This window comes from Ambystoma mexicanum, chromosome 11 (genome assembly GCF_040938575.1).
Source record: "Ambystoma mexicanum isolate Mex_15411 chromosome 11, UKY_AmexF1_1, whole genome shotgun sequence".
Lineage (NCBI taxonomy): Eukaryota > Metazoa > Chordata > Amphibia > Caudata > Ambystomatidae > Ambystoma > Ambystoma mexicanum.
Window position 1 is genome coordinate 259,965,687 of NC_090934.1, and position 26,827 is coordinate 259,992,513.

Genomic DNA, 26,827 nt, shown 5'->3' on the forward strand with positions numbered 1-26,827 from the left:
CACTTCAGATCCGCGCAGACGGATGCGCATGCACCAGTGCTATATAGTGACTGGCTGTAGGTAGTGGGCAGGTTCAGACACAAAGGTGGAGCTGTATGCAGAGAAACAGAGTTTGTATTAGCATATGAATTTAACGTGTACGCACAAGACCCGCGGCAAGACCGGCGGTCTTGATTAGGTTCGAAAAATGAAGTATATAAACAAAGGGCCAATTACTTAGAGTCTGTAGTTGGAGTACGTTGATACTGCAAAACGGTTATGGCTTGCTTCAAACTTCCTCTTACGGACGGCGAATGGTCCGAACAGCAATCCACGGCAAGGAATCAGGAGAGAGTGACCAGCCCAACAGCCACACTTTCCAGCACTTCAGATGCGTGAACATAGTGATGTTGTCTTGGAAAGATATGGATCAACAGCCTCTTTTATGGCTTGCAAGGCAGCAGGTGGGATCTTTTGCCCCACAGGAGTAGCCTGTGTGATGGCAAGGGTGGTTGAGGAAGACAGTCTACTAGTTCCTGGGAAAGTAACAGCCTTTCTCAGAGCAGCAAGGTGGTTTGAGCGGGTGTGCAGCACATCTAAGTGGTACCAAAAGAGTACTGCTTTGTTGTCTGCTACCGAGTTTAAACATGGGCTGCCCGAGCCTTTGGTACCCCTTGTACGGTCTTTAAGAACCACCAGACCCATGATTCTTTCTGGATGCTAGAGGTAGGCATTTCCTCCATCTCATCATCCTGGTCCTCTGGATCCTCCTCTGCTTCATTGCACCTGTTCCTTTATCCAGGCCCTCTAACTGGTGGTAGTGGTAGCCCCTGGGGAGGAGGGATGGCCATAGCGGATGCCATTTTTGAAGTTAAATGCGCTTATTTTCCCAGATTCTAAAAAAACCTCGATACTTTTTCCCCAGCTAACTTCCATGCTATTTTTCTAGCCTTTCTACCTAAAATTATTCAACAGGCTGCCTATACCCAGGTAACTCATTATCTGAGTCTTCATTCTCTTCTTCCCCCCTTGCAGTCTTGTTTCTGCCCGTCTCACTCCACAGAACAGGCACTGCTTCACATTTCTAATTCCCTACTCACAGCTCGTCATTCTAAGCTTTCCTCTAGTCTTATTCTTCTCAATCTATCTGCAGAGTTTTAAACTGTGGACCACTCCCTTATCATCTCTTGTCTTTCCACTCTGGGTATATCTGGGTCTGCTCTCAAATTGTTCCGCTCTTATCTTTTGCGACAGACTTATTCTGTCACTTGGGCTGGACACTCTTCTTCACTCCCTCTTCTATATCGTGTCCCCCAAGGTCCGATATTCAGCCCTCTTCTTTTTTCCCCTCTTCACAATGCTCTGCTCTCATCTCCTCTTTTCACCTCTATGCGGATGACACCCAGATCTTCTGTTCTGCATTGCACTGTCTCAATCTGTCTCTTAGCTGTTCAAAGGATGTCTTCTCATTGCCTACATCTCAATCCCTCACAAACGTAGGTTCAGAACTGGTTGTCTTCTCATTGCCTACATCTCAATCCCTCAAAAACTTAGATTCTGTTCTTTCCTTCTTCTACTATCTCTCCCTCTCCACCCACCCCCTTCTTTCCTTTCTGCCATGCACTCTTTCCTTTTCACCCTCAGCGCACCACCTGGGTGTTATCTTCCATCCTTCCCTTTATTTCTTCCTTCATATTTCTTCTATTGCCCGCTCCTTCCGCTATGCTATATTTAACATTTGTAGTACTTGTGCTCATCTTTCCTGTCACGCCACTAAACTTCTTCTCTTTTCCCTTATCAATCACCGTTTCACTTTATTACTTGGTCTCCCTGCTGGTCATCTTTTCCCTCTTTGCCCCATTTATATCTCCTCTGTTCGCCGCCTTTTTCTCTACCCCCTCAGTCCTCTATTACAGCCTCCTTACTTTCCTTATCACTACTTCCCTTCGAATCCGGTCTTTTGTATCATTTCCTTTTGTCTTCAAATGTACCTATGGCTTGGCCCCTACCTATCTTTCCTCTCTACTCTCGTTCTATGTCCCCTCACGCCTCTTGCAATCTAAAAATCCATTTCTTTTGACTCCTAAGGTGCTTTGTCTAGTTTCCGCTCAATCTCTTTCGGCTCCTAAACACTGGAACGCACGCCCTCTTTCACTTCGGAAAACGCGAAGAGACGAGGAGGAACGAACTAATCCTAAATACTGCCTTCTTGCATCAGTGTACCTTTAGAAAGTTTGTCTGTTGATGGAACTTATTCATTTGTTTCATTTTGATTGTATTGTTTAAAATTATTTTATTGTTCAGCGCCTTTGGCAAAAGACGCTTTATACATTAAATAAAATACATAAATTAAAAATACAAATAGCAGGTGTACCAATACTTTTCCAAGCAGGTGCTCTCTCCTGGATTGCAGATGGAGAATAATTAAGAAGGGGTATAGGAGCTGTGGTAGGGTAAAAACTTCCTAGGTCGGCTGAAAATGCACTTTCAAAATGTCCGCAAAGCACGGAAGAGTTTGCGGACACGTCATCACGTCACGTGGGCGCGCACATTCACGTGACGCCACTTGGAAGTCTGCGCTGTGTCAAACGTTTGCGAACAAAATACGATGTAAAAAGTTATATAAAAGTTGATAAAAGTCTTAATAGTGTTGCTAGGAGGTGGGGAATGGCACAGTTTTCACTTCAAACTTCCTAGACCTACCACAAATGCAGTTTCAAAATGTTCGAGAAGCACCCACTCCGATCATGGACACGTCATCACACCGTGGAGGTGCGGACACGTGACAGCATCCATGATGGCGTGCCGACGTCCACGGACCCCAGCGACGGGAGACAGCGGGCGCATGTGCAGGAGTGTCCGCAATTGGAAATAATGGACTTAAATACTGGATCTCGGGAGGATAGCTCAGCGGCATCGTGCCAGCCTTGGAAGCAAGATGGCACGGAGCAACACTGGTTCGATCCCCGGGTCCGCGCTTAGAAACCTCTGGGTATTAAGCACGTTATAAATAACCTATCATATATCATATCAAATGTGCGTAACCTGGCACCGGACACGGGGTGACGTCCGTGAACGTCACCCATTGCGAAACAGGACACAGACATTCCTATAGTCCACCGACTACAAATTGGGGGGGGGTTTGCACACAAGAAATGTATAGTATAAGAAATACATTTATTTGTGAAAGGGATGGGGTATTGGAATGGAAAACAAAATTGGAGAAATAGGAATTAAGGGGGGTGTCTGGTAAAAACCTATGAAATTCAATGAAAATACTTTGTTAAAAAGGGACGTTTTGGTTAAGTTGCACCAATAAAAACATGAAATTCAGCAGAAAACCTTGTTAAAAGGATGCTATGGGTGCAAGTAAAATCGGAAAACCCCTGATATCACCAGTTTTGGTAAGCTAAGCAACCATAACTCGTGGCACCAACGTGCACTGCGAAGACCAACAACCAGGACATCAAAGATGACATCAACAATGTGGTGGATCATAAGAGGTACTTTCCGTTTACTTTTTAATGTTACATTTTGAGTATTAGCAGGTTTGATGCCAGGGTAATACGTTTAAGCGCTGCGTAAATCAATTATATATAGTGAAACTACATACTTAAGACCCAAATTAGCCAACCGAAGACCACTGAAATCTCCTGCATGGAATACATGAGTAAGATGCCTTGATATCGCAAACATTTTAGGGATCAATCTTCACATCCACCTGGGCAAAGACCTATCCGAAGAATTCTAGGGCAGAGTTGAAACTTTCACACATTTTTTGATGGAGTAAAGCGGCAGACTGGATTTCTTTGAACACTGCCTGCAGCCTGTTGGGGCACTATTCTGACTGACTATTGAAGAAGGATGTTGTTGCTGACAATGAACACTCCTTCAACGCCAGTGGGGCTAAATCAAATAGTTTTCAAACAATACCACTGCTCGAGAGGTATTTTGCACCTTCTCATTCGGGTTCGAGTTAAGAAATGTGTGATGGCTTGAGTTCGAGTTGATGGTAGCCTGTCTTAAGGTCCGATTTGGAGCAGTATTTTGCACCAGTTAGGTCAGCCAGGATTCAGTCGGTGGTCTGGGTTATGCAGTGCACTCTTGATGGCCTTAATCGGAAATCTCATCGCAAAACAGATATGTTCCAAGACTGTTCCACATGTTTTGGGACGCCAAAGGGATGGCGTTTTCTCCATTCCTAATTACCTTTTGGCTCATCTGGAACAGAATTCTCCTGTGTTGCTAGCTTATTGGCTAAACAGAGAGGTCAATGTGTCACAGGAATAAGAGTTAGTGGCCTAAGGTCTGGTCCGGAGCATGTTGCCACGCCTTGATGTCACTCATGATCGCAGGCGCTCTTCTCCACCGTGGTAACCGGAGGCTCCCTTCTCACAATGCTCCAGGTATACTGCTACGATACAGTGATCCCTTTTCCTTCCCAGCTCTGCTCTCGACCCTATTCTTTCCTGTTTGTTCCCGTTATCCTCCTACCCCTAGCCCCCCTCCTGTTGCTAATGCCAATCTCCAGCCTTCCTGTCCACCTAGGCTGTTTATGTTCTTCTTGCTGGGGGGGGGGGAGGCGGGGTTATTCCTCAGAGGGTTTCCCCCGGCACCAAGACCTGTGCTTGGGGGCCAGGGTGGAACTGGCCACCTTGTTCTAATCAGGGGTTGCAGGCTAGTCTCTGCTAGGAACAGACGTTAACTATTTTAATTCCGGCAACAACAAAAGCCTGTAGTAATTCCAACTGCACTTGTGACACAATGTGGCATTTGACCAACTTGCCCGAGGCATCCAATACCAGTGAAGACAAAGCTGCATTCTTTGGGGAGATCTGAATCATGTTTTTCAAAAGGTAAAATTAATTGGGTTTAGTGCTTCTTGCGCGTTGCAAATTAACAGCATGTAAGTGCCCGCCTAAACGAATATCCTCTCAAAGATGCAAATGGAGGCGTGTGTAATTTAGGTGAAAAGGCTTTTTGTGGCGATGTGCAAAAATCTTTATGTTGGTGTGCTGCAGTTCTGGGGGTTGGAGCAATACATGCCAGAGGACATCCAAGTGTCGATCACAGGCTTTAGTTGTGCACCTTGTATTAGGGAGCATTCGTTCTCCTTTGCTGTGAATCATGGCATATCTCGTAGACAAATAAAAATATCTATTGCTGGACCATCTTCACCCTCAGGGCATTTGTCATTGCTAGCTTTAGCTGAAGCACTGAAAGCACTTTTTTGTCATTGGGTTGGTTTTACCCTTCAGCTACCTTGGTATATATGGTGTGGCTGCATACTGAGTTTGCTTAGATGTTACTATATGGGCTGTTTTGCTCCCAGGTTTCGCCATTCCCCTATTCATGTTGGTAGAGCTGGAATCAGCTAGGTTGTAATTAAGATGCCATTTTATGAATTTGAGTCAGTCATACACGTCACACAGCCAGGACTTTCAACAGTTCGGCAGATGCTCAGGTTTGTATGACCTAGCCCTAATTGTATTAAGTAAGTTAATACATTTTGGCAAGGTGGTAAATGCTGGCATGCAACACATGCAAAGAGTTACCTGGTACTTGTCTCAAGTTGAAACCTTTGAAATCTGGTGATGGGAACAGGTAATAAAAAGGAGCCATGGCAGCGACAGTCATTTTATTCCATGCCAGTTGCGACTGGAACAGTTCATGCACTCCTGCTCCAACGAGAAAGGGCACCAAGTGATCTACCGGAGGGTCAGACTTTTTGCACTGAAGTAGTTTTGCAGGTTCCCCAGTCACCACACCCATTAAGGGCTCTGGGACGATGATTTGGTCACCATGTACAGTCAAATGGAGATAGTTTGCTGTGGGGAGGGAGGAGAATGGTGCTGGCAGGCCTGGCTTTAAACTGCAGTAGACAAGTTGACATTGTTGGGCAGCTCTGATCTCTTCACACACCAGTGGAACATCCAGCACTCAGAGGAGCATCAGCACTTGGTTCTAGGAGAAATCCTTTATGTAGCGGGGCAAATCACATCATCTGTGCGGATGGATGAAGCAGTGACCTATTCGGCTTGTAAACGTGGAGCTTAGCATACCATTTGAGGTGATGCAAAGAAAGAGGATTTTGAAGCTGTGGCATGAGCAGGGAGCTTTCGGGACTACCACCCTGTGTTATGAACTTCAGCATGGGAGTGCAACCAATTCTATGTCAAGACCAGAGGCTCAGATTATGCCTTCTTTAATTTTAAACTCAAGCAGCATTGTCACCATAACAAATACATTAAAAAATTCACACAATTAAAAGAAAAAATACATTTACCAAGAAATAGTCTTTCTGTAGTCAATTTTTTGATATGACACCTTAGAACATGTCACATTTCTAACCAATCCGGTCACCCATAATGTAATATCTTCCTCTCCATCCTCCTGTCCTTCCTATTTCTTTGCTGTTCAGGCAGCCAGTTAAGTGTATTACCTTTGTATTCTATTTGGAATGGGAGGAAGTGCATTTATTTATATTGTACACAGATAGCGGCAGCGTAGCCAGGGCAACGCGAGCGCAGCACGAGAGAGTTTGGCTGAGCTTATCCGCAGGCAAGGAAGCAAAGTGCTTCATTGTTTTAGTCACGGTTTTCGACGGGACAAAAAGGTTCCAGTGACTGCAATGTTTCTTTTCATTTTAAGGGGGCACTGCAGTCATTAAAGTGATCAGTTTTACAAAGGTAGCGGGCGCCCCTCTCTCGCAAGAACAGACATGATAACCTGTTCAGTGGTTATTAACCACTTGAGAGTTCGCAGCCACTGCTTTTACTCACTGTGCCTTTCACAGATGGGAAATATCCATTTGCATATCAGTCTTTGTCCTGCCCAGGGGCAGTCCAGCACCGAAATACAATGGCAATTCCAATCTGAACGAGAGTACCACCAGCAACCCCATACACATGTTTCACCCTTGTTGGGGATCATCAGTGAGGTGAAGCTGATGCCTCTCTAAGCACAGTGAGAGGGAGACCACGTCTGGTTGCCCCCAGGAGACCTAGGGTTACCAATCCCAGGTTCCTTAAAAAATAGTTTTACAAAGGTAGCGGGCGCCCCTCTCTCGCAAGAACAGACATGATAACCTGTTCAGTGGTTATTAACCACTTGAGAGTTCGCAGCCACTGCTTTTACTCACTGTGCCTTTCACAGATGGGAAATATCCATTTGCATATCAGTCTTTGTCCTGCCCAGGGGCAGTCCAGCACCGAAATACAATGGCAATTCCAATCTGAACGAGAGTACCACCAGCAACCCCATACACATGTTTCACCCTTGTTGGGGATCATCAGTGAGGTGAAGCTGATGCCTCTCTAAGCACAGTGAGAGGGAGACCACGTCTGGTTGCCCCCAGGAGACCTAGGGTTACCAATCCCAGGTTCCTTAAAAAATAGTTTTACAAAGGTAGCGGGCGCCCCTCTCTCGCAAGAACAGACATGATAACCTGTTCAGTGGTTATTAACCACTTGAGAGTTCGCAGCCACTGCTTTTACTCACTGTGCCTTTCACAGATGGGAAATATCCATTTGCATATCAGTCTTTGTCCTGCCCAGGGGCAGTCCAGCACCGAAATACAATGGCAATTCCAATCTGAACGAGAGTACCACCAGCAACCCCATACACATGTTTCACCCTTGTTGGGGATCATCAGTGAGGTGAAGCTGATGCCTCTCTAAGCACAGTGAGAGGGAGACCACGTCTGGTTGCCCCCAGGAGACCTAGGGTTACCAATCCCAGGTTCCTTAAAAAATAGTTTTACAAAGGTAGCGGGCGCCCCTCTCTCGCAAGAACAGACATGATAACCTGTTCAGTGGTTATTAACCACTTGAGAGTTCGCAGCCACTGCTTTTACTCACTGTGCCTTTCACAGATGGGAAATATCCATTTGCATATCAGTCTTTGTCCTGCCCAGGGGCAGTCCAGCACCGAAATACAATGGCAATTCCAATCTGAACGAGAGTACCACCAGCAACCCCATACACATGTTTCACCCTTGTTGGGGATCATCAGTGAGGTGAAGCTGATGCCTCTCTAAGCACAGTGAGAGGGAGACCACGTCTGGTTGCCCCCAGGAGACCTAGGGTTACCAATCCCAGGTTCCTTAAAAAATAGTTTTACAAAGGTAGCGGGCGCCCCTCTCTCGCAAGAACAGACATGATAACCTGTTCAGTGGTTATTAACCACTTGAGAGTTCGCAGCCACTGCTTTTACTCACTGTGCCTTTCACAGATGGGAAATATCCATTTGCATATCAGTCTTTGTCCTGCCCAGGGGCAGTCCAGCACCGAAATACAATGGCAATTCCAATCTGAACGAGAGTACCACCAGCAACCCCATACACATGTTTCACCCTTGTTGGGGATCATCAGTGAGGTGAAGCTGATGCCTCTCTAAGCACAGTGAGAGGGAGACCACGTCTGGTTGCCCCCAGGAGACCTAGGGTTACCAATCCCAGGTTCCTTAAAAAATAGTTTTACAAAGGTAGCGGGCGCCCCTCTCTCGCAAGAACAGACATGATAACCTGTTCAGTGGTTATTAACCACTTGAGAGTTCGCAGCCACTGCTTTTACTCACTGTGCCTTTCACAGATGGGAAATATCCATTTGCATATCAGTCTTTGTCCTGCCCAGGGGCAGTCCAGCACCGAAATACAATGGCAATTCCAATCTGAACGAGAGTACCACCAGCAACCCCATACACATGTTTCACCCTTGTTGGGGATCATCAGTGAGGTGAAGCTGATGCCTCTCTAAGCACAGTGAGAGGGAGACCACGTCTGGTTGCCCCCAGGAGACCTAGGGTTACCAATCCCAGGTTCCTTAAAAAATAGTTTTACAAAGGTAGCGGGCGCCCCTCTCTCGCAAGAACAGACATGATAACCTGTTCAGTGGTTATTAACCACTTGAGAGTTCGCAGCCACTGCTTTTACTCACTGTGCCTTTCACAGATGGGAAATATCCATTTGCATATCAGTCTTTGTCCTGCCCAGGGGCAGTCCAGCACCGAAATACAATGGCAATTCCAATCTGAACGAGAGTACCACCAGCAACCCCATACACATGTTTCACCCTTGTTGGGGATCATCAGTGAGGTGAAGCTGATGCCTCTCTAAGCACAGTGAGAGGGAGACCACGTCTGGTTGCCCCCAGGAGACCTATGATATGCAAATGGATATTTCCCATCTGTGAAAGGCACAGTGAGTAAAAGCAGTGGCTGCGAACTCTCAAGTGGTTAATAACCACTGAACAGGTTATCATGTCTGTTCTTGCGAGAGAGGGGCGCCCGCTACCTTTGTAAAACTATTTTAAGGAACCTGGGATTGGTAACCCTAGGTCTCCTGGGGGCAACCAGACGTGGTCTCCCTCTCACTGTGCTTAGAGAGGCATCAGCTTCACCTCACTGATGATCCCCAACAAGGGTGAAACACGTGTATGGGGTTGCTGGTGGTACTCTCGTTCAGATTGGAGTTGCCATTGTATTTCGGTGCTGGACTGCCCCTGGGCAGGACAAAGACTGATATGCAAATGGATATTTCCCATCTGTGAAAGGCACAGTGAGTAAAAGCAGTGGCTGCGAACTCTCAAGTGGTTAATAACCACTGAACAGGTTATCATGTCTGTTCTTGCGAGAGAGGGGCGCCCGCTACCTTTGTAAAACTATTTTAAGGAACCTGGGATTGGTAACCCTAGGTCTCCTGGGGGCAACCAGACGTGGTCTCCCTCTCACTGTGCTTAGAGAGGCATCAGCTTCACCTCACTGATGATCCCCAACAAGGGTGAAACACGTGTATGGGGTTGCTGGTGGTACTCTCGTTCAGATTGGAGTTGCCATTGTATTTCGGTGCTGGACTGCCCCTGGGCAGGACAAAGACTGATATGCAAATGGATATTTCCCATCTGTGAAAGGCACAGTGAGTAAAAGCAGTGGCTGCGAACTCTCAAGTGGTTAATAACCACTGAACAGGTTATCATGTCTGTTCTTGCGAGAGAGGGGCGCCCGCTACCTTTGTAAAACTATTTTAAGGAACCTGGGATTGGTAACCCTAGGTCTCCTGGGGGCAACCAGACGTGGTCTCCCTCTCACTGTGCTTAGAGAGGCATCAGCTTCACCTCACTGATGATCCCCAACAAGGGTGAAACACGTGTATGGGGTTGCTGGTGGTACTCTCGTTCAGATTGGAGTTGCCATTGTATTTCGGTGCTGGACTGCCCCTGGGCAGGACAAAGACTGATATGCAAATGGATATTTCCCATCTGTGAAAGGCACAGTGAGTAAAAGCAGTGGCTGCGAACTCTCAAGTGGTTAATAACCACTGAACAGGTTATCATGTCTGTTCTTGCGAGAGAGGGGCGCCCGCTACCTTTGTAAAACTATTTTAAGGAACCTGGGATTGGTAACCCTAGGTCTCCTGGGGGCAACCAGACGTGGTCTCCCTCTCACTGTGCTTAGAGAGGCATCAGCTTCACCTCACTGATGATCCCCAACAAGGGTGAAACACGTGTATGGGGTTGCTGGTGGTACTCTCGTTCAGATTGGAGTTGCCATTGTATTTCGGTGCTGGACTGCCCCTGGGCAGGACAAAGACTGATATGCAAATGGATATTTCCCATCTGTGAAAGGCACAGTGAGTAAAAGCAGTGGCTGCGAACTCTCAAGTGGTTAATAACCACTGAACAGGTTATCATGTCTGTTCTTGCGAGAGAGGGGCGCCCGCTACCTTTGTAAAACTATTTTAAGGAACCTGGGATTGGTAACCCTAGGTCTCCTGGGGGCAACCAGACGTGGTCTCCCTCTCACTGTGCTTAGAGAGGCATCAGCTTCACCTCACTGATGATCCCCAACAAGGGTGAAACACGTGTATGGGGTTGCTGGTGGTACTCTCGTTCAGATTGGAGTTGCCATTGTATTTCGGTGCTGGACTGCCCCTGGGCAGGACAAAGACTGATATGCAAATGGATATTTCCCATCTGTGAAAGGCACAGTGAGTAAAAGCAGTGGCTGCGAACTCTCAAGTGGTTAATAACCACTGAACAGGTTATCATGTCTGTTCTTGCGAGAGAGGGGCGCCCGCTACCTTTGTAAAACTATTTTAAGGAACCTGGGATTGGTAACCCTAGGTCTCCTGGGGGCAACCAGACGTGGTCTCCCTCTCACTGTGCTTAGAGAGGCATCAGCTTCACCTCACTGATGATCCCCAACAAGGGTGAAACACGTGTATGGGGTTGCTGGTGGTACTCTCGTTCAGATTGGAGTTGCCATTGTATTTCGGTGCTGGACTGCCCCTGGGCAGGACAAAGACTGATATGCAAATGGATATTTCCCATCTGTGAAAGGCACAGTGAGTAAAAGCAGTGGCTGCGAACTCTCAAGTGGTTAATAACCACTGAACAGGTTATCATGTCTGTTCTTGCGAGAGAGGGGCGCCCGCTACCTTTGTAAAACTATTTTAAGGAACCTGGGATTGGTAACCCTAGGTCTCCTGGGGGCAACCAGACGTGGTCTCCCTCTCACTGTGCTTAGAGAGGCATCAGCTTCACCTCACTGATGATCCCCAACAAGGGTGAAACACGTGTATGGGGTTGCTGGTGGTACTCTCGTTCAGATTGGAGTTGCCATTGTATTTCGGTGCTGGACTGCCCCTGGGCAGGACAAAGACTGATATGCAAATGGATATTTCCCATCTGTGAAAGGCACAGTGAGTAAAAGCAGTGGCTGCGAACTCTCAAGTGGTTAATAACCACTGAACAGGTTATCATGTCTGTTCTTGCGAGAGAGGGGCGCCCGCTACCTTTGTAAAACTATTTTAAGGAACCTGGGATTGGTAACCCTAGGTCTCCTGGGGGCAACCAGACGTGGTCTCCCTCTCACTGTGCTTAGAGAGGCATCAGCTTCACCTCACTGATGATCCCCAACAAGGGTGAAACACGTGTATGGGGTTGCTGGTGGTACTCTCGTTCAGATTGGAGTTGCCATTGTATTTCGGTGCTGGACTGCCCCTGGGCAGGACAAAGACTGATATGCAAATGGATATTTCCCATCTGTGAAAGGCACAGTGAGTAAAAGCAGTGGCTGCGAACTCTCAAGTGGTTAATAACCACTGAACAGGTTATCATGTCTGTTCTTGCGAGAGAGGGGCGCCCGCTACCTTTGTAAAACTATTTTAAGGAACCTGGGATTGGTAACCCTAGGTCTCCTGGGGGCAACCAGACGTGGTCTCCCTCTCACTGTGCTTAGAGAGGCATCAGCTTCACCTCACTGATGATCCCCAACAAGGGTGAAACACGTGTATGGGGTTGCTGGTGGTACTCTCGTTCAGATTGGAGTTGCCATTGTATTTCGGTGCTGGACTGCCCCTGGGCAGGACAAAGACTGATATGCAAATGGATATTTCCCATCTGTGAAAGGCACAGTGAGTAAAAGCAGTGGCTGCGAACTCTCAAGTGGTTAATAACCACTGAACAGGTTATCATGTCTGTTCTTGCGAGAGAGGGGCGCCCGCTACCTTTGTAAAACTATTTTAAGGAACCTGGGATTGGTAACCCTAGGTCTCCTGGGGGCAACCAGACGTGGTCTCCCTCTCACTGTGCTTAGAGAGGCATCAGCTTCACCTCACTGATGATCCCCAACAAGGGTGAAACACGTGTATGGGGTTGCTGGTGGTACTCTCGTTCAGATTGGAGTTGCCATTGTATTTCGGTGCTGGACTGCCCCTGGGCAGGACAAAGACTGATATGCAAATGGATATTTCCCATCTGTGAAAGGCACAGTGAGTAAAAGCAGTGGCTGCGAACTCTCAAGTGGTTAATAACCACTGAACAGGTTATCATGTCTGTTCTTGCGAGAGAGGGGCGCCCGCTACCTTTGTAAAATTAAAGTGATCAGAGCGCGACAGGACTAATTAGGATTCTGGCGCTCGATCATTGTTCCATGACTATTAGGAGGGGCGTGAGGGGCAGAGCACTTGCTTTACAGCAATTATATTACAATCTATACCGGACACAGGCGCATTAACGAGACACGGTGAGGAGCTGGCAATAACACCGTCGGGCGAATCCAGCAGCACATCAACCAACAGCGCAACCTGGAGGTTGCGAATATTAACGACACAAATAGTGGAGAGGATTCTTTTCACATACAGTAAAAGCAGGGAAGGCAGCAGCTATTACATTGGCAAGCGCTAAGCACCAAAGATGGGCACAGACCCAAGTAAAACGGCAATAAAGTAAGGAAACCCAGACCCACATAAGCTGCATTTGGACAGGTCCTTTATTCGTATTTGTTTAAAGTGCACAGCAGCCCATGGGCATTGTGGTGCTGTCACATATATGTATTTCTGGTTACACAGAAGGGTTATTAGTTACATTGGTGATTGCATTTACAGTACATCTTGGATTAACAGAGCAAGGCAGGCAAACATTTGCAGTACGGCTAATAGCCAGCAAGCATGGGAGGTGGTGGCTAGTGGGTGAGCAGGGCGCTGTGGAGACGAAAGGGTTATGAGAATAGTGTGGTTTTGAGAGATTTGCGGAAGGCTAGTAAGGAGGGTTCCGCTCTTAGTGCGTTGGGGAGGGTGTTCCAAAGTTTCGATGCTATGTGGGGGAAGCCAATGCCGCTGGAGTTGGCTCTTTTTATGGAGGGTTGGTTGGCAAGATGGCTTCTTTTTGGGCGGGCAGAGATGTGTTTGGATATCGTTTCTGATAGGTATGAGGGTGCAGAGAGATTGATGCATTTATGTGTAAGGGTGAGGATTTTGAAATTTGTCCTTTCCTTTACTGGGAGCCAATGGGCTCTGCGTCTAGCCTGAGATATGTGGTCATTTCTGGGAATGTGAAGGGCTGCGCGGAGCGCGTTGTTTTGTGTTATTTTTAGTCTATTAATGTTTTTGATGGATTTGCCTGACAGAAGGGCATTGCAGTAATCGAGTCTGGCTCCTATTGTGGCTCTGGCTATGGATAGGGTGGTGAGAAAAGGTTTTATAGCAGTTATAAGTTTAGTTGTGTTGGCAGAGGCAGAAGTTATGATGCTGACCTGTCTAGTCATTGAGAGTGTGGAGTCTAGGTAGACACCAAGGGTCATTATAGATGAAGAGACTGGTATTTTTGTGTGGTCGATGACAAAATGGTTGTATTCAGTGCTGAGTTTGGAGACGATTTCCTTGGGGCCTAGGATGATTATCTCCGTTTTATCCCCGTTTAGGCAGAGACCGTTGATTGCCATCCAGGTTTGGATGTTGGCATATATCTGGAGGAGTGCTTCTAAGTTGTGGTTATAGTTACCCGTGAGGGGGAGGAGGACTTGAGTTTCGTCGGCATAATTTGTGTATGCTATGCCGAGTGCGTCTAGCAGGTCAAAGAGAGGTTTGGTGAACAGGTTGTAGAGGGTGGGTGCAGTACATGAGCCCTGTGGGACTCCACAGTTAATGGTGGTGGGGGCTGCGTGGGCTTGGTCAGAGTAGACCTTCATGGCACTTCCTTCTAAGAAGGAAGTAATCCACGAGGTGACTTTGGCAGAGAAGTGGGCAGCGTTGGACAGGTGCGATGTGACAATGTCATGGTCAACAAAATCAAATGCAGCAGAAAGATCAAGGAGGAGCAGGAGGGCAGGTTTGCCCGTGTCCATTATTTTGGTGATTTGATTCTTAAGATCTAGGAGGGCAGTTTCAGTGCCTAGGCCTTTGCGGAAGCCCGATTGCCTTCGGCCTAGGATGGCATTGGCTTCCAGGTATTGTTGGATTTGGATGTGGGCGGCTTTATCCAAGGTTTTGAGGAGGAATTGAACGGTAGCGATTGGGCAAGGGTTGCTGGGGCATGAAAGGTCTAAGGTGGGTTTTTTTTATGAGTGGGAATCTTTTAGGTTTTGTGGTACGATTCCAGGGGAGAAGGGTGCATTAATTAATGCAGTGATGATGGGAGTGAGTGATTCTACATGTAGAGGGTTTGATTTGTTTGAGAATGTTAGTCACTTCTGGCTCGGTGACATCTCTGAAGACGAAGAGGACTATTTGAGAGAGTTGGGTAGGGGGGGTGGATGAGGAGTGTCCTGATTGTGAAGGGCTTTACGCTGTGTTATTTTTTCCTGGAGCATTTTAACTTTGTTGATGAGGGTGTCCTGAATGCCGGAGCACCAGGCTATGTCTTTGGTGAGTTTGTCTAGGTGGTAGCAGGGGAGGTGAGATCTTTAAAGATAGTGAAGATTTCCCCTCGATTTGGAGTTAGCTTTAGAGATTCTTTGGTTGAATGATTTTGATTTAGCCAGGAATATAGCTTTTTTATACGTGGATGAGATCTCTTTGAATTCTTTTAGGGTGGATTGATTGGGCGGTGATTGCCATTTGGCTAGTGCTTGATGCTTTTTGGTGCCTAGGGCAGAAAGTTCTTCAGTGAACCACGTGTTTGAGTTCTTTGATTTATTTTTCTTTTTTGTCTTCTAAGGGTTTTATGGATTCAATAGCTTGGGTGAGTATGCTGACATATGTGTTGGCCAGGGAGATGAGGTCGTTGTTAAAAGGGTGTTTGAGATCAGGGGTATCAAGAAACGGAAGTATGTTTGGTTTGGTTTTGGTTTGTTTTTTTGAGCTTCTGACTTTGGTAGGTGGGGCATATGAGAGAGTCTTGCATTTAGGTGTGGTGGGAATTACAAATTGGATGAGGTGGTGGTCTGTCCATGGGAAGACAGAGATGTTGGTAATGGACAATGCGCAGTTGTGGTCTGCAATCCAGTCATTGGATTGGCCTTTGCAGTGAGTGGAAGCAGTGATTTTATGTTCGAACTATATGTGGGTGAGTTCTTTAGCTAGGGAGGCGGCTGCTTTGTCCTTAGTGTCATGCAGGCCTAAGTTAAGGTCACTGAGTAGGATCGTTTTGGTAGGGATTTTGAAGTTATTACCTACAGTTTGGAGGAGGTGCTTTTGGAAGTCATGAGGAGGGCCTGGGGGTCTGTAGGTGATTAAGATGTTTATGGTGCAGTTGGGTGAGATGGAGAGTTTAGCACTGAGGAGGTTGGTGTTGTTTTCCCACTGTTGGGGGCAAAGTCTAATGGAGAAAGTATCTTTAAATGTAAGGGACACCCTTCCACCTTTGGAGGTTTTGCAGTCTTGTCTCAGGATCGTGTATCCTTGGGGAAAGGCAAGGGAGAGTGAGGGGCCTGATGCTTCATGTAGCCAGGTTTCAGAGATGACTAGTAAGTCGAGTTTAAGGGCAGTGACGAGGTAGCTGATCTCCAATGTGTGTGCTGGAAGGGATCGTGCGTTGATGAGCGCGCAATTCAGATCTGTATGGGGTGGTGTAGATGGAGGTTTGGCTTGAGTACTGAAGTTAGGGCTAGGGGCTGTGGTTGTGGGGTGAATGTGTGGATGTGATGGGATGGAGTTGGGAATGGAGCGGGTTTTGGATGTATGCATGCAGTAGTGATGCGAGAGCCAAGTCTGGTATTTCTGAGGTTTGTAGTGGGCAGAGTGCTGCGGTGAGTGGCGTGTCGCTTGGTGCAGGATCCGAGTCTGCACAGCCTGTGGTTGAGGAGGAGATGGTCAGAGTTTAATGGTGTGAGGGCTGTGTAGGGTGTTCTGTGAGGGGCATGGGATGGCAAGATTGATGTCTATTGATAGTGTAAGATCGGAGGGCATGAGTGGCATGCTGCAGATGGACCAGAGGGTGTAAGTGATGAGAGGGATGGCAAGGTGGGTGAGGTGAGCTGGGGTGTCGGTGCTGATAGGTGTGACATGCGAGCATACAGTTGTAGCAATGCTGTTAGTGACTGGCTATTTATGCATAGGGCACTATAGAAAAGGCAGATAGAATGTAGGCTGTTCTGGCAAAGGGCAACAACACAGAAGGCAAATGGAATTATGCTGATTCTGGCCGAGGGCAGCCAGCAGTCACAGAAGGTAAATAGGCTATTTCTGGCTATGCATGTGGCAATACACGAAAATGCTTTTAAAAAATAGGCTGTTCTAGCAAAAGGGAAGTAGCACGAAGAGGCAGTTACTGGGGAGTTGGCGTAATATAGTGCGATAGTGCGCAAATTGATATGTCCGAGGCAAATCGGGAGGATTGGATCTGCGCGGTCGAAGCGTACTAATCATATGCACACAATTAAGACACTTAGCTTGTAGGGCGGCCGGCAACAGTGCGAGACATGGTGTAGTCGAATCAAAGCGAGCTGTCTCTCAGTGCAAGGTGCACAGAGGTATGGAGGCCGTGAAGCACTTGCTACAGTGAGTTGTAGGGTGTGGCGTTGCGGTGTTCCAAGTAACGTGTCGTATGAAATGTCGTTTTCGGTAATGTCAGTGGTGGTGGGTGTCAAAAGCAGCTTACCAGGAAGCGTAGTTGCAGATCAGGGAGCTGGAGGCCCAAGAACCCTGCAGAGACCCACCAGTGTTACAAAATGCACACCTCCAGTGAAGAATATGAGGAACCCCATACTAGCAGACAGTGGACAGCATCCAACAAGGGGCAGGCAGTACAAAGAGTACTGGGCGCAGGATTGAGAGCAACGTTCCAGGGATTGAGCATGGTGGAAGACCCAATTACTTTCTCCCAAGGGATGGAGGCCCTGGAGGTGGGGGGGAGAAAGAAAGGCAGAAAGACCCGCAGCAGCCAACCCTCCCCCCGGGGACACCAAGAAGAAGGAGCGGTGGTGAGAAAAGGCAAGGGATACACATATGAGGAGTCCAATTCAGAGGACTTGGACGAGACGTCCGAAGAAAGCTCAGAGGAGCGAGATGCATCATCTCAAAGCCCTCCTATTAGTAAGGCTGCAAAGAAAAGGAAAAGACAAAAGGGAGGAGGAAGAGATGGGCAAGGTATTCGACCCAGATTCTCTCATCCATCCAGGTCGGCGGAGTGGGAGCCCCCCGTTAAGATTGCCAATTATATAAAGAGGAGGATTCGTAATCCTCTGTCAAAAGAGGCCAGGAGCAAGCTCTGGGCGATATGGCCTAGGCCTCAAGTACCAGAAGGTATGGCGGAAATGCCAGAAATAGACGAAGATGTTACGGCAGGGACAACAAGAAGGGCATTGACCAATCCTGGTGATCATGCCAGAATAAACTCCTTGATGCCCTAGGCCTGATAACAAAAATTTGGCAGATGACGGAGGAGGTGAGACAGCCAGAACAGAAGGTAGACACAGATCCTAGCTGGATGGGCGCAGAGGGCAATAGGTCTACTTGCCAATGCTAACAATGCCCTGACAACAGAAAGGCAGAGGTCTATCTTAGTTAAAATAGACCCCAAAATGAGAAAACTGGCCACAGCACAATCAAAGTCCAGCAGTAAAAGCAAAATCTTTAGTTAGGGATGCATTCATTAAGGAGATGTTGAAGTTCGCAAATACTAACACTGCGAAAGACAAAGAACAGGCATCAATAAAAAAAAAAAAGTCTTTGGACATAAGGTTTTCACAAGGATTGGCAGAGAAAGGGGCCGCTCGGCCGGCCACTATTCCTCATACAGGTCCAACTACAATAGCAGGAATGACTGGAGAAGTCAGGAAGAGCACAAACCCAACCTCTTGTTTCAGTTGAGAGGAAGGGGTAGAGGCAAAGACTGGAGAGGCAGTAACAGAGGCCAACAGGCAAACAGGTGGGACTGATCAGAGAATTACAGGTTCAACCACCAGATACAGGGACCCCAGTGATGGGTTGGGGGTCAGACTACACTGTTCTTAGAAAGGTGGCGAGAGTTATCAGGAGATGCATGGGTCAAACAAACGGTACAGGGCTTCAAACTAGAATTCTGGCAAGAACCAGTACAAATAGAACACCTGAGGCCTATAAGGTTCAGCAAAGAGGACGAAAGGTTGTTCGACAAGGAGATAATAGACCTAGAGAGCCTATAAAGTTCAGCAAAGAGGACGAAAGGTTGTTCGACAAGGAGATAATAGACCTAGAGAGGAAGGGTGCCATCGCACTAGTGTCCGATTCCTCGATCGGATTTGTAAGCAATATGTTTGTGGTAAAGGGCAAAAAGAAACAGGGGCCAGTGATAAACTTGAGAAGTTTGAACGCATTCATCATATACAGACATTTCAAGATAGAAGGTATCCATCTCTAGAGATGTGTTACAAGCACGGGATTGGCTGTTCTGGATATACCTCAAAGATGCCTTCTTAACGATCCCAATAGCGAAGGAACATCAGAGGTTCCTTCAATTCTGGCGGGGTCAGAAGTGGGAATTCACATGTCTCCCATTTGGTCTAGCGTCAGCGCCTTGGGCCTTTACAAAACCGATGAGGACAGTGGTCAGTCACACGAGAGAACATGGCATCAGACTGATGAATTTTTGTCTGATGGGACAGTAGAGAATAAGGCTGGAACAGCAAACAGAGGTCACAATCCAGCTATTGCAGAACTTGGGATTTCTATAAATTGGGGAAATCCACTTTGGAGCAGTCCAAAAAATAGAGTTCCTGAGTTTCATGATAGATAAGAGAGAGGCTACGCTCAGCCTACCAATAGCCAAAGTGAATCTGATCAAGAAAGATCAGCTGAATAATAGCGAGGGAAAGCATATTGCTCAAAGAGCTAGCCAGATTGGTAAGGAGACTAGCATCATCCATTCAGGCAATCTTCCTGGGGCCATTACACTACAAAGCAGCGCAGCGCCTGAAGATCCAACACCTGCGAAAGGGGTTATCATTCAAACAGAAAGTACTGATCTCCTCGGAGGCGAGGACAGAACTATGGTGGTGGTTCAGGCACACAGAGGCCTGGAATCGGAGAGCGATATTTGGTTCATCCCCAGCACTCTTCATAGAATCAGATGCCAACCAATGGGGTTGGGGGGCCTGTTGTGGAGAGATGACATTAGGCAGATGGTCAGAAAGGAGCTAAGAGCGCCACAGCAATTGTCTAGAGCTGATGGCAGGGTCCTTCGTAGTCAGGTGTCAGACCCAGGAAAAGGTGAAATATTGCGTATTACTGAAAAATCGACGTCTCTGCCATATGCTACATAAACAGGCTGGGCGGGATGAAGTCCAGGATGCTAGCAGAGATAGCAAAGGATTTCTGTCACATGTGCATAAAGAACAAGATCAGCATCACAGAAGAATATCTCAGAGGTCTGCAAAAGAAGGGGGCAGACTGGAATTCGAGAAACTTGTGAGATGCCAGCGACTGGCAGCTAGACAGAACAGTATTTCTGTCACTAATGGAAATGAGAGGGCCATGCAAGACAGATCTTTTTGCATAAAGCCTGAATGCCAAGCTGAATCATTTCTTCAGCTGGAGGCAGGATCCAGCAGTGGAAGCAATGGACGCATTTCTACAGAAGTGGGCTCCGGACAGAGAATACGCCATTCGCCCATTCACAATAATTCAGAGAACGGTAGCTCAGGTCAGGAGGCAACAATAATCTAAGTAAGACAGACTGGTGGAATGGTTACCGGACCGTCTCGAATTGCCAATCGACAAACCACTGTTATTTCCCCAATTCAGGGAATTGATTCAGAATCAAGTGGGGGAAGAGTCATCTGCTGAACCAGGAAGGCAACCCGAGACTAATAGCGTGGGCGATTTCCAGGGAGCCTGGCAGAAGGCAGGACTTTCGGAAGACGCTAAGAAATTCATTTAGGAAGCTTGGGCACCCGAAAGGCTTACAAATTGGCCTGGGCACGGTGGAATAGCTGGTGTGTGGAACGACCCATACATCCCACGGAGCAGATGTTACTCTGTTAATTTTCTAGCAGCCTCGGCAGCACAAGGCAAAGCATAAAGAACAGTGAACACATGTAGATCAGCCATATCTGCCGGCCATTTACACACATGGGACGTGAATAAGGTCCTGAATTTGTTTAATAACTGTCCGGACAACTAACACCTGACAAGGAAAGCAATATCGGCAAAGCTCACTACACTGCTTTGACTCATATCTTCCAAAAAGAGTGTCTGATATGAAAGCACTCTAAACAGACAGGAGATCCTTCGGGGGCGGAGGGGTCACATTTTACATTAACAAGAGAACTAAGACAGGTATCAGAAGAGTTACCCACTCAGCTTTCCCAGACCAACCCAAATTATGTCCGATCCGGTGTTTGAAGGCTTATGAAAAGCTGACAGAGGTACCTTTAGAGCAGCAGGGATACCTCAATTGTTTATCTCACTAAGAAAACCTTTTTTCTAGCAACACAGGCCAAATGGGTTAAGTATGCTACAGGCGGGCATTGACATTGGAACTTATGGGGCCCATTCAATTAGAAGAGCTATGGCGTCAAAAGCATAACACAGGAGCTAGGTTAGAGGACATCCTAAAGGCAGAGGACTGGGCAAGGGAGTCAATGTGCCAACAATTTTACTTTAGACCGATAGAGCAGATGTCTACGTTGGTGGTGAGTAAGTTTTGAACAAGCATAATCCGAGCCTCCGGTCTTGACATAGAATACTGATTTTCGATACCAACATTATAGAAAGTCAATATTCTATTAAAGAAACAGAGGCAAAGGATTATCCTGCCCAGACAATCGTTATATATGGATTGATAATTGGATGTAATGCATATGGGATGTTATTGTTGTAAAAAAAAAAAATGCCTTTATCGTAACGGCTGTCCACCCTATCGTAGCTAGCCTCAGCTTGTTGTTCGATTACTTAACAGGAACGGAAGTGAAGACAGCGAGTGAAGCAAGGGAGGTCACAATATGTTTCAGCATCTACCGGTTGGGGCGCATGACTTGGTTTGAGACAAAGAAAGGAAGGACAGGAGAAGATAATGGATTACAGGTGAGAGGATTGGTTAGAAATGTCACATGGCAGGATTGGTTCGAAATGTCACATGTTCTAAGTTGTCATATAAAAAAGACTTTCTTGGGAAATGTAGTTTTTTGTCTGAATTTTTTAATATAGTTGTAATGGTGACAAATAAAGAAAGAATAATCCTTCACCTCTGTGTCTTTAACAGAATCGGGACTTTCTATAACGTTAGTAGGGAAAATCAGTATTGATTTGTGCTGCCACCAGGAACTGGTGGCAGCACAGAAAACACAGGAGCTTAATGTTGTTTGCTTCGATGCCTGATCATACTTCTCCAGCTTAAACTCTTTATTTTCCCAGCAGTTCCGCTAAGATAGACACATACGTGCTCATGTTTATGTGGATGAGAGTTACTGCCACACCTCCTAATGGATCTTTGCGGTTCCAAGTGAAGTCGTTGGTACACAAATTGCCAATTCCTCTAAAATATAAAAATATCCAATTTCCAAATTTGACACTACCTCCCACGCTGCAATTACTTATGAGAAAATAGTATAAATGCCAATACTCATTATTCAGGTAGGAGCGATTGTTTACTTTATCCCTCCAAAAAATTACTAACCCCTACACAATTCAAGTTGAAAAATTCAAGTCTCCCTCCCGGCCAATACAAACTGTTAGCATGTACGGAATGGGTAGGGTGCCCCCTACACAGGCACCACAACAGTCTACTAGGTAGACCATTGACCACTAGTTGATCCTTCCCCAACCTAAAAGTGTGGGTCGCGTTGCACTCTTGAGAGTATACACCCTTAAAACAAGTGCGAGTTACGAGGCTGAAGAGTAGGAGTGTCCCTGTGGAAGAAGTCAGTCTATTGTGGGCGCTGCAGGTAGAAGTCAGTGTGGAAAAAGGTTTAAAGCGTGTAACATGGGTTCGGAGGTGTAAGGTGCGTGTGGGTGGAAGGTGCGCGTGTTGGCAGGATGCCATTAATAGACACAAACTATATACTCACATCCCCCATCCACAAGCTTGCCATCTTCCCATGCCCTGACAGCAGCTAAACTCCTTCTGATGCGGACTTTCCTCTGCCCTCGCCGGTGACGGAATCTTCTGTCTCACAGGCCCAGACATGAACATAGAAGATGGACTTTGCCGGCAGTATGCAAAAACAGAGGTTAGTGTACAGCGAGTAGTAAGATCCCATTGCAATATGGCCACCGGGAAACTTGACTTATTCAAAGAGTGAACCAGCACGTTACGTGACGTTGTCTAACAGGAAGCCATCTTGAAATTAACTCTCTCGCATAAACTACGTATCATCCTCACAAATAAAATGTATTTTAAAAGAGTATATGCGCTAAATTTCAGATCCGATGACAGTTTTCAAATAAAATACGTTTAGGAGTTATTTGGTGTTTAGTGTGTGCTGGTGAGATAGCATTATGTATGGAAATAAAACACCACTTAACAAGCATTGGCAAAGCAAACATATTGGGCTTTTAAACAGGCATTGGCAAGGATGGACTGGGAACCAAAAGAGGCCCTGGAAATAATGTTAATGTTAAAGGTATTTATATAGCGCACCATCACCAACGGAATGGGTCTCCAGGCCCTCAGGCAGATCTGCAAACAAGGAGGTGGGGGTGGAGGTGGGGGTGGGTTAGTAGAGTGAACATGGTGTAGGACAGTGAGAAGGTGATATCTTGTTGGCAGCTTCAGTTCAGTTATGTGTTGATTGTTGTTGCGATGTGGTAAAGTGTGTGCGGTTTGCTGTGAGAGAAGAGGTTGTGTGAGTTTTTGTGTGAGTTAAGTATGCAGAAATGTGAGCTTTTGGTTAGTGGGTTATATGTCTCTTAATCCTTGTAATTCTTGTTTTTATGTATCCGGTTGCCATACCGCATAGCTCTCAACTCACACGCTTTTGGCGGGTGTCACCCGCCTTGTAAAAGGCTGACTCACCCGCCAAGCCTCCTGCACGCCCATTCATTGCAATGGGCGTCTCACCCGCCTAAAACAAAATTGGGTGATTTCACCCGCCTTTGCAACAGAAATGGTTGAGAGCTATGCCATACCGGGTAGGTATATTCTTTCTCTTTCTTTTCCTGACTCGTTTCTAGGGTGATGGCGTGGCTGGTTCCCAGCTAAGTTATTTGAGTTTAGTACACCCGGTTGGGCTAGCATTATCCTCCACTCTGATAGTGGTGCTGTATTATCATTCACCCACTCCTTCGTGTCTATTTACTGTCGGTGGTCCATTGCTGCCTGTGTTCCATCTGGGTCCCTTGCCCACACGGCACGGTCCATAATTGCTTGTTCCTTTGTTTCCAGACGCCTGGCTTCCCTTGTTTGGCAACGCTGGAGGTGATTGCCTAGGAGACATTTACCAGCTTCACGGCTCATGGGACGAAGGCGTCTTGGACGGCACGTCAGGAATCAGCTGACCTTGACGTGCCCCCACTAACTCTGATTGTAGCATTACGTACCCTTTGATTCGGCTTATCCTGTATCTTGAGACCCAAACTGCCTTTTCGACTTGCCTTTATCTAAATCCCTTGTCTGATCCCCCTGAACGTTCACAAACCGGAACGCCCACGTACTTCTCTGCTTAACGTTTGGATATGATGCTCTGACCCGTTCGGTTCCAGAACACCCACGAAATCCGTGTGTTCTGTTCACACATTCCTACCGCGGTCCTCGCTTGCTGTTTGCTTGGGAATCCTAGCCAGCTCCTGCTCTCAATTGACCGCTCCCTGGTCTTCGCAATCCCGCTTGCACGTGCTGAAGAACAACCTCACGGCGCTGTGCATACTCAAGGACATTCTCACAGGTGAGCCAGTGTTCAACCTCCTGTTGAACAAACCACACCTTTCTGATTCCTGAACCCTGTTGCCATATATTGGACTTGCATTGTATGAGAAGCCTCCACATCCATTAAACACTGTTAACCACTTGGGACTCTATTGGATCCTACATATCTGCATCTCATGAACGCTTTGCTATCTATACACCACCACGACCCTAGTACCGACCCTCGTTCTTCCCGGGGAGATACCCTTTACTAACCTACCCGTTTGTTATTTTCTCTTTTCAGTGTTTTGTTATTTTGGATTACTGAACAGCTCGTTATACATTTCAGAGTAATTCCTTATGGATGAACTGAGCTGTTAATAGTGGGTATCCCTAGAAATAGTCGGTTGATTGCTACTGTGTTTCTTAGGTTCAGCCTTCCTATGCCAACGACACCAGTTACCACGAACATCTGGCTTCCTTTGATTTTTTCGCATCTGAAATCATTTCCGTCTTGTATGTTCATCAATTGTACTTTCATTTGCAACATTGTTGTGGCGGTGTGGGGGTTTCCCGCTCTTTAGGGTAATCATCCTCTCTATCTGTATCTTCCAACAGAGGAGAGGCGTATTACCAAAAAGAGTATCCTCGAGTTGAGGAGGCCTGGTTCTGGGTATCTCATAAGGGATCCATCCCAGCAAAGGCTGAATAGAGGTTTCTTCGAGTGGCTCCCTCGTATCAATCGACTCAAGGTATTTCTGAGCAACGTTCTTTGGTATGATTCTAGGTTGTCTATCTTTCAATTGGTAAGTGGATATGTTGTAGATAGCTATATCCCTTACTTCTATTGAGGGTCGAAGGCTTAGGGAATAGGGGATAGCTTTCCTCTCTCAGCATAGTTTTCACTGTGTATGCCCTTATAGACATTCTTTCTAGTTATGGGATGAAAAGCCAGGATTTGAGGAGTTTCCTGAATTGTAGGTGATCTCTTGTGTTACGTATGTTCTTTGTTAGTTCGTTCCAGGTTTTTGGTGCGAGGTGAGAGAAAGAGGATGCTCAGAGTTTTCTTTTGATGTATGGTTTGGGTTCCAAATTGATATCACTACTGAATCTGAGTGGCCTTGTTGTGCTATGTACATTTATCTTTCTTCTAAGGAACTCTGCACCTTGGTCGTGGATTGCTCTGTGCATTATGCACATTGATTTGAACTTGATTTGCTGTTTGATGGGTAGCCAGTGTAGCGTTTTCAGCGCTGGGGTGATGTGTTCTCTTCGAGGTAGTTTAAGGAGCAGTCTGGCTGCCGCCTTTTGTATGCATCGTTCAGGCATGCCTAGATATAAGCTTTTGGCGTAGTCTGATCTGACAAGGGCGATGACAGTAATTGTTTTGTTGGTGAATAACAAGAATGGTAGGATCCTTTTTACCACTCTCAGGAGAAAGGAGCATTTCTTGATTAGAGCATTTACTTGTGGCTCTAGAGTGAGTTTGTTGTCCATCAGGACTCCCAGTTTTTTTTTACAATCGACGATGGGGCTGGGGTTTCACTACGTTCTGTTGGCCAGGGGATGTAGTGGTTGTCTTCCCTGTTTTTTGTGATGATCATTATTCCTGTTTTGTTTGAGGAAGTTTGAGTTCATCCAGTTGTATATTTCACAAGGGCAGTTCTCTATTGTTGAGTTTTCTTCTTATGAGTCTTGTATTTTATAGAGTATTTGTGTGTCATCAGCATAGTTGTAACTGGTGAGGCATGTCTTTCGATGATTTTAATTAGTTGAGACAGGTAGATGTTGAATAGTAGTGGGGAGAAGGATGATCCTTGTGGGACTCCACATGACGATTCTCTTGTGCTTGATTTGAAAGGTTTCATCCATATCGTTTCTGTTCTGTTTGTTAGGAAAGATTTGATCCATAGTAAGGCGTTGTCGGTGATTCCAAATTCTTCCAGTCTCATGATGAGAATATCGTGGTTAACGTCTCGAATGCCGCAGAAAGGTCTAGAAGTATCAAAGCAGTGCTGTTGTTTGAGTCTGCGTTTGCCTTTAGATCATCCCAGATTGAGAGAAGTGCTGTTTCTGTTCCTCGCATCGGCCTGAAGCCTGCTTGTGCCTGGTTTAATAGGCAGTGTTCTTCTATGAATTCTTGGGTTGTTCTATATATGTGGGTTTCCAGGAGTTTAGCTGTGTACGGAATGTTGGAGATGGGTCTGTAATTGGAGAGGTTCTCTACGTTTCCTGCTGTATCCTTGAGGAGTGGTTTGATGTATGCTGATTTGAAGGATTGTGGCACTCTCCCTGATGAGATCGATTGGTTGAGGACGTTCCTGTAATATTCCATTGGTGCTTCTTGTGAGAGGATTGATTTGTAAATGTCA

General features: G+C 46.5%; 1 protein-coding gene across 6 annotated transcripts in view; it reads right to left on the reverse strand.

Moving 5' to 3' along the window:
* Positions 1-22,838, reverse strand: part of TRNAU1AP (tRNA selenocysteine 1 associated protein 1) — a 403,393-nt gene extending 380,555 nt beyond the window's left edge. Inside the window, exon 1 of one of the 6 annotated variants that reach the window (XM_069622982.1) lies at positions 22,681-22,819. In XM_069622982.1, the coding sequence (XP_069479083.1) occupies positions 22,681-22,704 (24 nt within the window). In that variant the 5' untranslated portion in view covers positions 22,705-22,819. Of the gene's footprint in view, positions 1-22,680 lie in introns of all 6 variants that reach the window. The other 5 variants (XM_069622981.1, XM_069622985.1, XM_069622984.1 and 2 more) reach the window with 5 other exon arrangements.
* Positions 22,839-26,827: the final 3,989 nt, after the last annotated feature.